The 16397-nt window shown below is 41.8% G+C and overlaps 1 protein-coding gene across 13 annotated transcripts in view; it reads left to right on the top strand.

Moving 5' to 3' along the window:
- Positions 1-16397, top strand: part of Hps3 (HPS3, biogenesis of lysosomal organelles complex 2 subunit 1) — a 39390-nt gene that overhangs the window by 5255 nt on the left and 17738 nt on the right. For 6 of the 13 annotated variants that reach the window (XR_001783645.2, XR_389587.4, NM_001146323.1 and 3 more), the window contains 8 exons: positions 762-933; positions 1035-1120; positions 4160-4349; positions 7241-7322; positions 10123-10277; positions 11161-11269; positions 14073-14254; positions 15877-16057. Coding sequence is in view for 9 of the 13 variants with exons in the window: in NM_001146323.1 (NP_001139795.1) it covers positions 762-933; positions 1035-1120; positions 4160-4349; positions 7241-7322; positions 10123-10277; positions 11161-11269; positions 14073-14254; positions 15877-16057 (1157 nt within the window). In the remaining 4 variants the exon portion in view is untranslated. Of the gene's footprint in view, positions 1-761; positions 934-1034; positions 1121-4159; positions 4350-7240; positions 7323-10122; positions 10278-11160; positions 11329-14072; positions 14860-15876; positions 16058-16397 lie in introns of those variants that run through there. The other 7 variants (XM_030252407.1, XM_030252408.1, XR_003954277.1 and 4 more) reach the window with 6 other exon arrangements.

Here is a 16397-nt window from a genome sequence, read left to right as displayed (position 1 = left end):
TTCTAAAGAGAAAACAGTTGGTGTTCTTTTGTTGAGACAGGGTCCCATTGTGTCCCTAGCTTCCCTGGAACTCACTTGATGCAGGCTCTGCTCAAATTTGGGATCTTCCTGTCTCAGGTTCCTGAGTGTAGTCATTATAGCTGTGAGTCCCTGTGCCTGGGTTCCTGAACTACATGGGTTTCCACTCTGTGTTCTCATAGTCAATATTTAATGACATTTAATAACACTAGTTATTTAATAACACTAGTTATTAAATGTTGCCCCCTCCCCATTTTTTAAATTGACAGTGAGCTAGAGGGTTTTTTTTTGTTTTGTTTGTTTGTTTGTTTGTTTTTGAGAGGAATAAACCGTAATTGAAATAATGCCCTCTGTGATACGGATCTCTAGGCAAACCAATGTGGCATTTTCTTAACTATTGATGTGAGAAGGCCTAGCCCATTGAGGATGGTGGCGCTCCAGAGCAGGGAGTCCTGGGTTGTATAAGAAAGCAGGCTGACTGAAACCACTGGGAAGAAGGCAGTAAGCAGCCCTCCTCTATGGCCTCTGAATCAACTCCATCCCTGAGTTCCTGCCCTAACTTCCCCAGTGATGGAGTGTGATCTGAGAATTGTAAACTGAAGTAAATTGTGATCCTCCCTAAGTTGCCTTTGGTCAATGTTCTGTCATAGCAATATAGACACAGCTAGGACATATATGTCTAATGTTCAGTCTGGAAGATGGTAGCGCTTTAGTGGGTAAATTCTTAAATTTTATTTTTTAAGGTGTCAGTAATGAAACTTCACAACTTGAGTCAGAAGATTTTGTTATCTGTCTAAAACCCATGGAACTCATTGGTGAAAAATGTGAACAGTCTGGGATATCTGTTAAACTGGAGTCCACAGGATTAGAAGATGAAAAAGTAAAATATTTACGTGTTCGGCATCTATTGTATAGGTATGAGAGTTCCTTTTCATTCACGAGCTTTTAGCTTTTTCATGCCAGCTTAAAAATCTCTGGAAATTAGATCTCTTCCCTGTCTCTTCTTCAACCCACAGACGTTTTGCTCCAGATATTTCGTCCTATGTCTTGTCTGATAACATCAAGTTACATTCCCTTCAGCTGCTACCCATTCACCAAAGTGGTAAGTATAGCTGAGCGGCAGGGTAGAGAGGTTTGCAAGGCCTGGGCTGGAAGAAAGACCTGTGTGGAGACAGTAGGTTGGGTTTTGTTTTTGTTTTTTCTGCTGAATCTTCCTGAGGAAAGGAAAGTCATATTGGCTAGGAGAAGTGAAACCATTAGGAGGATGTGACCAGAAAACCTCATTTCTTTTTTCTTTTGAAATTGTCTATAGACCCAGAGAAGGAAATCTGTGAGCACTATTGGAGTAGAGGTCTGTCTAGTTCCAGCTGAGTATTTGACACATTTTCTTAGGATGACCTTGTAAGCGAGGTAGAAAAGCACGGTTTGAGTGGAAACTCATTCAGAATGCTACTTTTCAATCCTGCTGCATACTGCATTCCTGGACACTTAAAAATATAATGCGAGATGTAGTGAAGTTGGTCAGGTGCTTTTTTTTTTTTTTTTTAGCAGGAATAAAGCTTCATTCCTAGCACTGAACAAACAGAGGTTTGTGGCGGTATGCACTTGTAATCCTATCACGTGGGAGACAGAGAAGGGAGGGCCGGAAGTGCAAGGTCATCCTCTGACTACACAGTGAGTTCTAGGCTAGCATGGGCTCCATAAGACTTTGTCATTAACAAAAAAAAAAAAAATATGGTGGGGACTCTAATTCTGACTTAATTGGACTGTTTTGAACTTTGGCACCAGTGTCCTTAAGTGTTCACCAGAAATCTGATGAGCGCTGCACTTGCTCATGGCCCGTTCAGCATCTTCAGATGTTTTCTGGGAAGATATTGTTGTAGCCGCATGTATTTATAACATTTAAGTAGATGCTTATTGAATAGCTACACTTGTGCTGAGTACTGAGAGAAAGCAGGCAACATGCTTGTACCTAATTACCTAACTGTGAAAGCAGATACCCATCACGTACTAACAACACTGAAATAGTGCTCTATGGGAAATGAGCCCTGGTATACAAGCCTGTAGCAAAGACCCCCTGTAGAGAGAATAGCTTACATAATGTATGGATGCATCGCCTGAAATTAACAAGCCTCTGGCTTAGGCAGGAAATACAGGTGGGGCATCTAGAAGGAAAAAAAAATTCTGGAAGGGGATGCTGGAAAGGAGACAGATGCATGGTACCTGAGCACAGAGAACTAGCCACGTGACGGAATGTAGGTTAAAGTAAATGGGTTATCTTAAGTCATGATTCTAGTCAGAGAAGAGCCTAGACATATGGCCAAGGTATTGTAAATATATTTTGAGTCTGTGTCTCATTTCTGGGAGCGTGGGGCTGAGAGGAAGAATAAGGCCCCAACTTCAACAACCCCCTGACTTTTTCTTGGGTCTAGAAAGGCTGCTTCCTGAGACTGGATCTGTAGGGTGGAGGAAGGGGAAGAGAGTGTTCCAAATAGAGGAACCCACAAAGTTCTCTCATGAGCAAAGAGTCTGTATTTGAGGAACTGAAAGAGCCAAGACCAGAGAGAGTGGAGAAAAAAATGGGTGTGTGTGGTACAAGGGTGGACATAGAGCTCAAAGCTAGTCAGCGTGTCAGCTCTTTCATTCAGTGAACTACCCATACAGTTGGAATAAAAAGCCCTAATCGTCCAGGGCCAGTGTGACTTAGCTAACTCTGCGTTCATTTGTCTCACCCCGACCTGCTTACTGTTCTCTAGCCAAGTTTCCTTTCCTGTAAAACCTACAATTCCTTCCACCGAGGCCTAGAATGTGCGTGCTTCAGCTACTGCATGAGTGGTATAGTCACATCTTTGAGAGCACAGCTCAAATATCACCGTACCACAGAGGACTTCCCTTGGTTCTCTCACTTTGACTCACTTTTATTTTTATTGTGTGTGTGTATGTGTGTCTGTCTGTCTGTCTGAGTGTGGGCTTGGCATGTGTGTTGCTGGCAGAGGCCAGTGAAGACGTTACAGGTTGTTGTGAGACACCCAACTTGGGAGCTGGGAACTGAACTCAGGCCCTCTGAAGAGCATCAAGAGTTCTTAACTTCTGAGCTTAAGTTTAGGCCCTGTGCTCTCTCTATTTAAAATCTCTCTTCTCCACTTAGGACTTTGTTCCCTGTCTCAATCCCCATCATTAGAATGTGAGGGCTCTTTGAAAGAATTCACCTTGTTTTGGGAATTGGCAGAACATCAACAACAGTACTGCATGCAGTGGGTACCTTGGGAGTATTTATTGAAAGGCTAAAGGACTGTAGATGTGTGGCTTATATTTGAGCTGAGTCCAGGATGGGGTATGTAGACATTTTAGAAGATGAAGAATTTTGCAAGGTGTTGCATAAGAGGAACCAACATATGTAAGCTGTAACATTATCTTGTGCTTAGAGATTAGTGGCTAGTTCTGTTTAGCCAGAGCTCAGATATGTCCTGGAAAGAAGGAAAAAATGTAGTTGGCTTTGGGATAGTTGTGAACAGTACAGAACTGGACTTTTCATATCCATGGGGATCATAGAAGGAGGAAGAAGACTTAAGCATTTGAAATATACCTAATTGAAACTGATATATACTATAAGTGTAAGCCATACACTAGATTTTGAATGTTTAGTATAAAAATAAAAAAATCTTAGTTTTTTGTTTCTTGAATGTTGAAATGGCAGTGCTTTTGATATACTTGGATTGCTGAGCAATATTATTAAGATTTTTCTATTTCTTTTCGTTTTTGGAAACAGTAGAGAACTTTAAGTTCCAGTTGTGGAATAATTATGTTTTTATTGACCATGTTGATGTAGACTCATGCTTAATCAGGATATTATTATTGTTTCTTGTGCAAGTAGTTTTGCTATCTCTGGGAAAGCTTGTGGTCCCTGGTGGACACTCCAAAATTAATAACCACTGATGAGTGTGACTTTCTGTTAGTTCTTGCAAAATGGTGCTTTCCTAAGTACCTCCTCCTCATAACAACATTTCTTACTGTCTCCTCCCCCTGAGCACCTCTGGTCATTGTATGATACAGTATAGTCTGTCTGCATAGGAAAGTCTTGATATTGATTCTTTTATTTACTGGCTTCATAGCATGTCATTCTTGAATTTTTCCAATGCAGGTTTTCATCCTGATGAAAATGATTTATCGCCGAAAAAAGAGATGCCAAATCTCTTCTGTTTCTTCTCGTTACCTCATGTGGGCTATCTGTACATGGTTGTGAAGTCTGTTGAATTAATGTCAGTCTATTGGTATCCTGAGAAGTCTCAACAAGCCGTGCTCACACCACAGTTCTTGCATGTCATCACAAGGTACGGCCCCGGTGTCGCTTGTTGGCCTTGGCCTCACTTCCTTTTCTGTTAGTTCTCAAGCTGGTGCTGAAGTCTTTGACTGCTGAGCTTTCTCTCCAGTCCCAAGAAAAAGTTCTTTTAAGATGTACTATCATCTGTCAGAAGTGGAGGGAGAATGGAGGGCTAGAAATACTCATTTCCATCCCATGTGCAAAAACACTTTTCAGTTTTTCCTCGTCTGATTGTATACATGGATAGCAGCGTGAGAAGTCAGTGAGCATACCTGCCTCCAGTACATCTGTATGTTACTTCTCACGTCATCATTGGGACAGATGGTCTACCGTTACATCTGTATGTTACTTCTCACGTCATTAGGACAGTAGATCTACAGAAGTAACTTGAAGAGGAAGGATCGATTAGGCTCCCGGTTTAGAGATGTCAGTGAATTTTGGTGGGGACTGTGTAGCTGAGAAGAGCCTTTCGTATCACAGCTGATGGGAATCAGAAAAAGAACTGCTGGTGCTCAGGGGGCTTTCTCACTTTTCCCTTTTATTCTCTCTGGGTCCCCATCTTAGAGGATGAAGAATGATGTTCAAGTGGACTTTGAGGTTTCCAAAGACCCGGGCAATTCCCATTGTTCTCTCAGTGTCTCTCTGCTGTGGATTAAGATGTGAGCTCCCAGATGTTCCCTCTTTTTGTTATCATGAACTCTAATTCTCTGAAACCATAAACCAAATTAAACTTGTTTGTTTGTTTAGGTTTTTCGAGACAGGATCTCTCTGTGTAGACTTGGCTGTCCTGGAACTTGCTCTATAGACTAGGATGTCTCAGACTCGTAGAGACCTGTCTGCCTCTGCCTCCCAAGTGCTGGATTAAATGCATGTGTTACCCCTGCCCAGCTAAACTCTTTCTGTTATAAGTTACCTTGGTCATGGTGTTTTCTCACAGAGCAATAGAAAAGTAACTAAGACAGACATCTTGAATGTATACTCTTTATTCTTTTTGTATTTCTGTTCAGTAACCCAGTAGTAGCAAACAAACAGGATTTTGCTAGGTGGAAACAAGTCAGGGGTTCTTGCCTGTCTTAGTTACGGTTTCCATTGCTGTGAAGAGACACCATGTCCAAGGCCACTCTTATAAGGGCAAACATTTCATTGGAGCTGGCTTACAGGTTTAGAGGTTTAGAGTCCGTTGTCATCATGGTGGAAAACATGGCAGTGTATCCATTGTCATCATGGTGGAAAGCATGGCAGTGTATCCATTGTCATCATGGTGGAAAACATGGCAGTGTATCCATTGTCATCATGGTGGAAAGCATGGCAGTGTATCCATTGTCATCATGGTGGAAAACATGGCAGTGTATCCATTGTCATCATGGTGGAAAGCATGGCAGTGTATCCATTGTCATCATGGTGGAAAGCATGGCAGTGTGCAGACAGACATGGGGCTGGAGGAGTCCAGACTTCTCTACATCTTGATCCTAAAGCTGAATCTCTCTCCCACCCTGGGTGGAGCTTGAACATAGCATCCCCTGCATTGACACATTTCCTCCAACAAGGCCACACCTATTTTAATGAGGACACAGCTCCTGATGGTGTCACTCCCTGTGGGCAAGGCATTCAAACCTGTGAGTCTAGGAGGCCAAACCTATTCAAACTACCACACTTCCTTTTGTCCCTAGCAGCTAAAGATCCTTGACTGTTGTATCCCAGCGTTCCCACTGTCACTCTCCTCCCACTGTGCTTGTCTATGCCCCACCCTCTCAGTCTCACTTCACATAACAATGCTTTCTCTGTTGGAGATTAGTAAATGTGCTGCTGGCATTCTAGTTTCTGTGATAGCTTCAGAGATGATTTCCTTTAAGGTAGGAAAAGAACTCTTGACAGCAGTTTGAGATGGAAGTGGTATCACAGAGAGCTAGGGAGAGGCCTGGCTGTCTGCCCTGTCTTTTGAGGTACAGAGCACCATTGTGAAGGCAACACCACTCCTAATAGGTTTTCTTTGTGCTGGAACTTACTGTGTATCTCAGGCTGGCCTCAGACTCACGGAGGTCCAACTGCCCCTGCCTCCTGGGTGTTAAAAGGTGTGCATCACCATACCAGCCTCCCCCTTGTTTTAAAGAGCTCGTGCTGGTGTTTACTTCTCCAAGCTCCTAATTTGTTTTCAGAGTCATTCTTGTAAATCGTTCTCACGATGAATCCAATACGAAATTCTAAGTGAATACATTTCTAATCAATATTGATATTGATTGAGAGAACCACAACAAATAACAACAGCTAGGTGTCTGTGTGCTCTCAAAGTGTCCTTATGTCTCTTTACCCTGGGCTTGTAGAGGGAGATAGAAAGAGTCAGGAGCCTGGATCCAGTTGGTTCTACTCTTTAGAGAGGCTCAGGGAACATGAACGTTTCCAGTGTTCAAAGCAAGATGGTGGACAAGGCATTTCCGAAGAGTCCTGTTTCTCATGTTCATTTTACCACTGTTTTGTCTGTGTATTCTGAGTTGGTCACACCACATAATCGAGGCTGAATTTCATTCTGAGATGATAGGGGAAGCAACAGTCAGGTCCTAATCTGAGCTCTGAAAGTCACAGGTTCATACTTTGAGTTCCTGTTAAGGGCATTGGGCTGCTTTGTAAAATGTGGATGTTGACTCCAACCTGGCCAGCCTTACTCTTTGGTCACGGTCAGTGTTTGAGATTGTGTGGGAAGGAGGTAGCCTACACACATGCCTCAGGGATTCAGCAACATTGTCCCAGTCTAACTCACTATCACGTGTCAGATACTAACTAGTATTGTCTTTTTCTCTCTTCTATTTCTGTTTGCTGATGAAGACCTCTCCACCACCATGGTCATGGGTGCATTGTTTCCTGGCTCTCTCTCACTTTGCTCAGTGCATATCTCTTCTTCCTTAGCCAAAGCCTGCAGTGTTTCACGGTGCGATGCAGTGCAGCGGTGGCACATGAGGAAGACCTATACATGGATACTACGCTAAAGGTTAGCACTGCCTTCTCTTGACAGTAGAACAGTCAGCTCAATGGAGCACATGAATGCTTAGACACTTGTTTTTAGGCCTGAATTTTGCAAAGACGAAAGGCCCAAAAAGGCCGTATTCGTTGTGCTGGGTGATTTTATGTCAACTTGACACAGGCCAATTTTATGTCAACTTGAGTGGAGGGAACTCCAATGGAGAAAAATGCCTCCATAAGATCAGGCAAGCAGTGGAGCATCTTCTTAATTAGTGATTGATAGGGGAATGCTGGCTATTGGCTGGTGGCCCTGGCTTCTGTGAGAAAGCAGGCTGAGGGAGCAATGAAGAGCAAGCCAATAAGCAGCATGCCCCCATGGCCTCTATATTAGCTCCTGTTTCTAGGTTCTAGCCCTTCTTGAATTCTTGTCCTGAATTTCTTTAGTGATGGACTATGTTGTGGAAGTGGGAGCCAAATGAAACCTTCTGCTTTGGTCATGGTGTTTCATCATAGTAATAGTAATGCTAATTAATACATTCATTAAATTACTCATTGTGGCGAGAAACTACTAAGCATTATGTCTCATGTGTGAGTTGACAGTTTTAAAGATTGTTTCAAAGTGTTTTAAGTGTTATAAGTGATAGGTATAGGGTACCTTTAGGGCAGTGTTTCTCAACCTGTGTGTCTTGATCCCTATGGCAAACCTATCTCCAAAAATATTTCCATTATGATTCATAACAGTAGCAAAATTATAGTTATAAAGTAGCAATGAAAATAATTTTATGGGTGGAGCATACCACCATATGAGGAGCTGAATTTAAGGGTCATAGCATTAGGAAGGTTGAGAACCACTGCTTTAGATGGCAGCTCATAACTGTGACACATTATTATTTATTTGTTTTGTTCTTAGCTTTTCTTTTTTTTTAAATAAAGACTTATTTAGTACTATATATAAGTACACTGTAGCTGTCTTCAGACACCCCAGAAGAGGGTGTCAGATCTCATTACGGATGGTTGTGAGCCACCATGTGGTTGCTGGGATTTGAACTCAGGACCTTCAGAAGAGCAGTCAATACGCTTAACCGCTGAGCCATCTCACCAGCCCCCTGTTCTTAGCTTTTCTTTTCCCCTTCATACAGCAGCCCAGGCTGGCCTGGAATTTGCTATATATCCTGGCTGGCCTCTAATTTGGATCTGTCTTTTGTCAATCTTTTTTTGTTGTTGTTCTTTTGTTTTGTTTTCTTTTGTTTGGAGACAGGGTTTCTCTGTGTAGCCCTGGCTATCCTGGAGCTCACTCTGTAGACCAAGTTGGCCTCGAACTCAGAAATCCACCTGCCTCTGCCTCCCGAGTGCTGGGATTAAAGGCTTGCGCCACCACTGCCCAGCTTTGTCTATCTTTAAAGTGCTGAGATCACAGGTTTTATAGTCTTGCTTTTGAAGACGTATTGGTAGCAGTTGTACAGAACTATTAAAACAGTATGGTCAGCATTGTGAAATTGAATGTGATAAGGAAAGTTGTTTCTTTTACTATCATCAGAGTACAATTATTTTTATGTTCCATGCCTTTGTTACTGGATATGCAAGATCAACCATCAGTTCAGTTTTGTTTTTACTAAGAATAACCTTAATATCAGAAAAGCTTTGATTACAAGTGATGTACAGATGTAGTGTTTGATGATCATCTGACCTTGAATTTCTTTTCTGCGAAATGTAGTTATCTGTATGATATTATCTGGGCTGTTTTACTTCCAAGGTATAAGTTAATTGAATGAATTTTTGTAACAAGTGTGCATGCTGCAAGCAGCCCCCAAATTATGCTGGTTTTTACAGATTACTTTACGTGTGCCTACAATCTTTGGTGCCCTTTTTGGGACTGATGGCAGGGTGCTGTCTGTTAATGATTAGTAACAGATATGATGACTAGTTAGTACATAACTATTTGGTTCTGCCTAGTGAGCCTATTGTTATTTTGTTTTTCGAGACAGGATTTCTTTGAGTATTCCTAGCTGTCCTGGAACTTGCTCTGTAGACCAGAACACTTGCTTCAAACTCAGAGAGCTGCCTGCCTCTGCCTCCCAGTGAGTACTGGGATTAAAGGCGTGCACTACCACCACCACCATCACCCAGCTGAGGTACTGTTACCACAGTACTATTAGCAGATATCTGGAGAGTGATAGTGTCCTATAGAGACACATGGCCCAGGCTGCTACATCTCCCAGACTTTGTTCACAAGAAAGGGGTTAGGGTCAGGCAAACGTACAAGCGTTTCTTTCACACAATCATTTAAAAGTGCTTTAGTGTGGCCTTTTATAGCACCTGATTAGGCCCAGAAACTCCATTCAGTACAGATTGCTCTGGTGGAAAGGTATGAGTCCAGGCTTCTCTTCCAGCAAGGTCTTCAGGAACAACTGCAGTAGTGTCCACGGCTGTGAGACCCTCTCTTATTTATAGTCAGAAAAGCTCTATAGAGCAGATGGTTACTGACAAGCCTAGGTTAGTATTCTAAAGAACAGGAACTGGCTGGAAGATTTCTCTCAAGTGAACAGACTGACTTTGTTGGTTTAAGGACAGGGTCCTCATGTATCTCAGGTTGGTCTCTAAGTCACTTTGTAGCTGACTATAACCTTTGCCTCCTGCTCATCTTGTCTCTACCGCTACAGTGTGGGGATTATAGACATGAACCACTACCCCTGGTATGATGTGCTGGTAAATGAACCCAGAACTTCATGTACCCTTCCAACTAAGCTACATCCCCAGCCCTAACTTTGGAAGATGAGGTTCACATACCTTCATTCCTGGGGTTAAATTTGTAATATATCCTTTATTAGGCTTGCCCACCTGTCAGTATGGACGTTTGTGCTCTAAGGATACAGCTTTTCATAGGCTTGAAAGCCATCTGTCACTTTAAAAACCACATTATACTTCTGACGAAGGCAGAGCCTGAGGCCATTCCAGAGAGAAGAGAGTCACCCAAGAAACTTATGTAAGCATTCCGCTAGCCCTGCACATCTCTGCTAGTTTCTGGAACAAAGTATAACTGGTATATTTTATGTTTATCATAGTTTTATTGTTTTAATTGAAACTCAGAATGATCAGATAGATGGCTTTTCCAGAGATAATAAAGAAGATATAAAGATCTCTATAATGTTGCTTTTAATTTACCATAGAACTTTTATAAGCAATAAATTTTAAAATGTTTTGAGTATCTATCACCTGTATTGTGAATAAGAATAAGAATCTAAAAGACATGCCTTCTCTGTGGAACTATGGGAATAGACAGAACCTGTAATGTTAGTCCTGGCCACAAAGCTTTTTGCTGCATTTCTTCTTTGGACTTTAAGCAGTTGCATTTTTTTATCCAGTGGTCACTTTAGTATTGTAAAAGAGCCCATTAGTATATTTTTTAGATTAAAGAATAATCAATTTTATACTAATGAACATACATCACAGTAATAGTAAGAGATAAGATAATGCTGCAGACTCACTCACAGACTTGTGTAACGTGAACATTTTCCAGTGAAGTGAATGGTTTACATGTTGTTTCTGTTAAGATGTTATGGCCATGGCATGCTAGACTCATGAAGCCATGCTGAAGAGAGCCAGAACAAAGCTCATGCTTGCCTGCTTGGAGAGCTTAGTGTTGGAAAACTGGAGGCAAACTGGCTTATCAGCTTATGACAGAATAGTAAATGCCGTGTACCTGTGAAGTTCTGTGAGCTATGCATATCGACTATATGTATCCTAATTGACCAAGGAAAAATTAAATGGAAGTGACGTCATACTTGTATTATTTTATAGTACCCAATATTTACAGGTGAAAACTGTAGTTTATTAATAACATGTCTTCTAATTTTGATCCTTTTCAGTTCTAGAAAAGATGCCAGTGTTAGGAGCGGAACCCCTCACGTGGCTGAAGCGGCATGGAATCTGTATCTCGTGAACACCACGGCACCAGTGCAGCTGTACAAAGAAATGGTACTTTTTCAGACATCTTATTCTTCATAGAAATTTAGAGTGAAATTGGACATCAGAGGGTGAGTCTAGGCAGACATTGTTCTTGTTGCTGCCTAATCTCTGCCCCTTGTATTTCACCAAGGAAACCTCAAATGAGGAAAACTACGTGGATTTAATTGATTATGCATCCAGAACACTTCATCCAGACAGCTTCCAGCCTCCACCATGACTGTCAAGCATGTGTCTTTCTCCACCTAGTTTTCACAGCTTCTGCCATTGAGAGCAAAGTAGTGATTCCCTCCCTCAGGGGAAGGCCCGTTACCATACTCATCTCCAGAGAGGCCTGCTACATTAGTTTGAGCACAAGTAGCCGTTGATGTTGAGCCCCAGTGTGCTGGTTGGGTTTTGCCTACATGCCACAAACCTAGACGTAATCTGGAAAGAGAAAATCTTAATTGATTCTTCCATCAGATTTCCCTGTAGGCAGGTCTGTGGGGTGTTGTCTTAATTAATCTCTGAGGTAAGAAGGCCTCGCCCACTGTTCATGCCACCTCCTTATCAGGTGTCTCTAAGTGATACAAGTTGAGCAAGCCTCGAGTTCAGAAACGGTTGTGCATCTGCCCCAGTTCCCGTTTCCGTCTCTTGGCTTCCCCTAATGTAAACTGAATGCCAAATAAACCCTTTCCTCCTCTAAGTTGATTTTGATTAGTGTTTTATCATAGAAACAGAAGCTAAACTAAAGCACCCGGCAAAGAGAATGAGAAAATGGAGTGGAAAACTGCAGATCATTTATTAATAACTCATTCTTTCTTTGGAGCATAACAGGTTGTCCCAAGTGTAGTAGCTACGGCAGCTGCAGCCTATGAGGGGTCTAGAGTGGGCATTCCTGTCCTGTCCTGTCCTAGGAGTCACAGTGCCTTACTCCTCTCTGGCAATTAAAATACTTTCCTTTTAAATAACTCCAGGTTTAGAGAAGTAGTAAGAATGAGAAAAATACAAAATATTGCTGACACACAGATTGACCATTGTCTGCAGTCCTGCCTATTTGTCCTCATAATGTACCCTGTCCTTTCGCAACACAGTTATTTCCCTGGGTCCATTGATGAGTAACTGAGTAGCTCACGGATTTTTGACTCTAAATAATCAGATACGGTCCTGTCTAACCACAGTAAGCTATATGCTGCAGTAAGCTTAGTCTTGACACAGCATCTAGTCCACGGTTTACATCCCACGCAGCTTAATCAGTCATGACGTCATAGCTTTCCTACCAGTCCAGCCTAGCATCAGGTAACATGCTTAATTGTGTTGCTTTAGCTCCCTTTAATCTAGAACATTCCTAGAGTCTTTCCTTTTATAACATTAACATTTTGGGGACAGAGTTCCTCTCTACTTTTTCTTTTCTTTGTTTTGAGAATATTCTTAATTTTGTTACTTTTTTAAATAATTAGATTATGGTTATACCTTCTCAGGCAGAAAACTGAATAGATCAAGTTGTATTTTTCTACACGGTGAGAGCAGATAATAACATTGATACCGCCCTGGTGGTACCGATTTTGGTAGTATGGTTAAATGTTGATTGACTGATCTCTGATATTTGTACTCTAGTAATTATATCAGCTTTGTCCTGGAAAGTCTTAGATCTCATCTAAATGTGAGTCCTGAAGTCTGATGACTCTGGTTATTTAGTTATCAGATGATGGCCCGCATCCCACTGTGAGCTATGGAATTAGATGTCATAATTAAGTCACCCGGTGAAACTCAACAGGGGAGACTTGTTCTTAGTTTGAAAAAGCTAAGTCACAGACCTTTAAAGAAAAAACTGATTATTTCAAGTGTGTTCAAAAGCCTTATCAAATTGAGAACAAATTATTGAAACTACATTATTAGTATTATAATATCATTTGGAATGTCTTAATGCCTTAAGCTCCTAACACAGTAATGTTTGTAATCATATGTGTATCAAACTGATCTATAGATTGTGGAGAAAGAAAACTCTGCTAAGGCTCTATTAATAACCAGGTTAGGGGTTTTGTTGTTGTTGTTGTTGTTGTTTGTTTTGTTTTGTTTTGTTTTTTTGTTTTGTTTTGTTTTGTTTTGCCAACTTGAAAAAACTAGAGTTATCTGGAAAAAGAAACCTTGTTCGAGAAAATACCTGTATCAGATTGGCCTGTTGGCAAGTCTGTAGGATATTTTCTTGATTAATGATTGATGTGGGAGGTCCCAGCTCTCTGGGACAGTACCAGCCCTGACAGGAGGGTCAGGATGGTATAAAAGAGCCGACTGAGGGAACCCAGGTTTAATTGTCAGCACCCACACTGTACCTCCTGACTATCCATAGCTACAGTTCTCGTGGATCTGATGCCCTCTTCTGACCTTCAGGCATTCATGAGGTACACAGACATACTATATGCATGCAAAACATTAAAGAAATTCAGACATAAAATTCATAGACTTATATAGTCTAAGGGAAAAAAAAAAGAGGAGGATGAGAAGGAAAAGAAAGGAGGCTGAGCAAGTCGAAGCAGCGGTCCCTTCTGGTTTCTGTTCCAGTGTTTGCCTGCAGGTTTCTTCCTTGGCTTCCATTAGTGATGGACTGTGACGTAACGCCAAGTAAACCTTTAGTCTCCAAGTTGCCTTTGATGGTGGTATTTTATCACAGCAGTAAAAAGCAAACTAAAGTGATATGCAGCTACTTTTTACATTTTAGTGTTTAATATACCTACATATGAATTTTAATAACAAGGTGTAACAGTTCTTAAGAGCGGGGATGGGGTGGTGAATGGGCCGTCTTCAGAGACACTAGCCGTTTGTCTTCTTGTTTCAGGTAGACTATAGTAACAGCTACAAGACCGTGAAAACCGAGAGCTGTCTCCACCTGCTCAGTGAGGCTCATCTGCTAGTGAGAGCTGCCCTGATGGATGGCAGTCAGCTGGAGCCTGCAGAGAAAGCAGAACTCCTGGAAGCTTTTAAAGAAAGCTGTGGACACCTTGGAGACTGTTACAGCAGGTTGGTGAGGCCTCGTAAGCGTTGTTACAGAGTTTTGCATGCACATAGCAGGCTTTTTTACCTCTGGGAGTTGGTTCGTTTTCTCATTTGTTTCATAGGCATGCTATGTGCCCGGTCCATATGTAGGTGTGTGGCAGGCTTAGAGGTACAGAGTGGATATGACTTACCCAGTGTCTTTTGAAAATGTCACACTTTGTTAAAGGCGTAATAAACCCATGACCTAACTTTTGGATTTAGAGGGTGATCTTAATTTATGTATTATTTATGTACTTACTTTTCAGGATTATGTTATTTTGTTTTCAGGATGTTAGAGGCACATGCTGAGAGAAAAAGAACTGCGATGGTTTGGGTACTTGTTGTTTGTTAGCGTCAGGGAGGGGTGTAACTGGAACACCTGAGAAATTAATATAGTAGTCAGTGCTTCCATGATATCAGAAAGGCATATTAAGGTCAATCGAGTTTTGTATTTCTGAGAACCATTTTTTTTAAATTTTGTATTGATTCTTTGTGCATTTCATGTCACGCACTCTAATCCCCTCATCGCCCTGTCCCTTCACACCCACTCCCCCCCAAAAGAAACAAACAAAATAAAACAAAAAAAATCCACAAAAATAACACAAAACATCTCTTCATGGAAGCTCTAGTGTATCCCAGTGTGTCACACAGTGTACACTTTTGTCTACACATCTTTACTTGTAAATGTTTATTACAGCCAGGCATGGTGATGCACACCTTTAATCCCAGCACTCGGGGGGCAGGGGCAGGGGCAGGGGCAGGGGCAGGGGCAGGGGCAGGGGCATTTCTGAGTTTGAGGCCAGCCTGGTCTACAGAGTGAGTTTCAGGACATCCCAGGGCTACACAGAGAAACCCTGTCTCAAAAAAAAAAAAACCAAATAATGTTTATTGCAGTGAGTAATTGGCATGTGCGACAGTATGAACACTGCATGCTCACCGGTCTGATCTCCTGTTGTGGCCCTGTGTCAGAAGATCCTGAAGCTTTGGATCTGCTGAACCAGCCCCTTCACAAGGTCCATTACTTCATAGATGAGGTAGATGTTGGAGCGGTCCAACATCTGTATCTGCCCTGGGTCTAGTTGGCAGCTGGGTTGGTCAGCCTGCCAAAGCTGTCCCACACCCTCACAACCAGAGCCAGCACTGTCCTGGCTAGCTCACCCAGTGCTGCAGCAGGTAAGGACCCAGGCCAGCTCTCCTGCTCTCCTGCCCTCAGGGCCAGCCACACTGTGCTGCCCAGGTGAAGGGCGGGGCTGGCTTCTCCTCAGTGCTATAGGTGCTGAGGGCCAGGGACAGCTCTCCAGTTCTGAGAATCATGCTTATAGAATTTTTGTAGACAGTGTATCATAGGCTTACTTCACCTGTGTAAGAGATTGTCGATGACTGAGATGAGGTAGACTATAAATGCCATTTATAATATTAAATATTAATGAATGATTGCTTTTCTACCTTTGATATGCTCAGGAAAAATGCTACTGAGAGTGGCTTTATAAAAGTCAAGCTGTGAGGCTTATGCCTTTGAAAAGTGTGATCTGTTTTATTACTTACTGTGTTAAGTAGCTGCCACACAAATGCACATTTGAAGCCCTTTAACATTTCTCTCTCTCTAGGCTTACCACTGAGCAATCCCATCTCGCCTTGCCGTACTATAAGATGTCTGGTTTGTCTCTGGCTGAAGTCTTGGCCCGTGTGGACTGGACAGAAGAGAGTGAATCACAGAAATATGAGAGAGGACTAGTATTTTATATTAATCATTCTCTTTATGAAAACCTGGATGAAGAATTAAGTAAAGTGAATATAATTTTCTATAAAGTTATAGCTTCTCTTTTTAACTTTTAGTAGTATTTAGAATTTAAGTTCCAAAATTTTCTTTTTTTTTTTTCCTGAAAAAATTAGCATGCCCTTTACTTCTTTAATGGTCTTAGAATTATAGCTTGGAAAAGAATTTAGGTGTGACTTTCCCATGTGTCCTTAGTATTCAGCATGGAGGCTATTGTGGCTGAGGGGCCTGCCCAGGCACAGTGAGATCTATTCTCAAGTGAAGACAGAATGCTGGTCCCTGCCTTCCTCTGCAGTATGTTTTTTCCCCATAACTCCATGTGCCCTATTTTCAACGTCCAAACTTTATTTA

Source organism: Mus musculus, chromosome 3 (genome assembly GCF_000001635.26).
Source record: "Mus musculus strain C57BL/6J chromosome 3, GRCm38.p6 C57BL/6J".
Taxonomy (NCBI): domain Eukaryota; kingdom Metazoa; phylum Chordata; class Mammalia; order Rodentia; family Muridae; genus Mus; species Mus musculus.
Note: the sequence above shows the minus strand (reverse complement) of the source record. Positions and strands in the feature narration are given on the sequence as shown.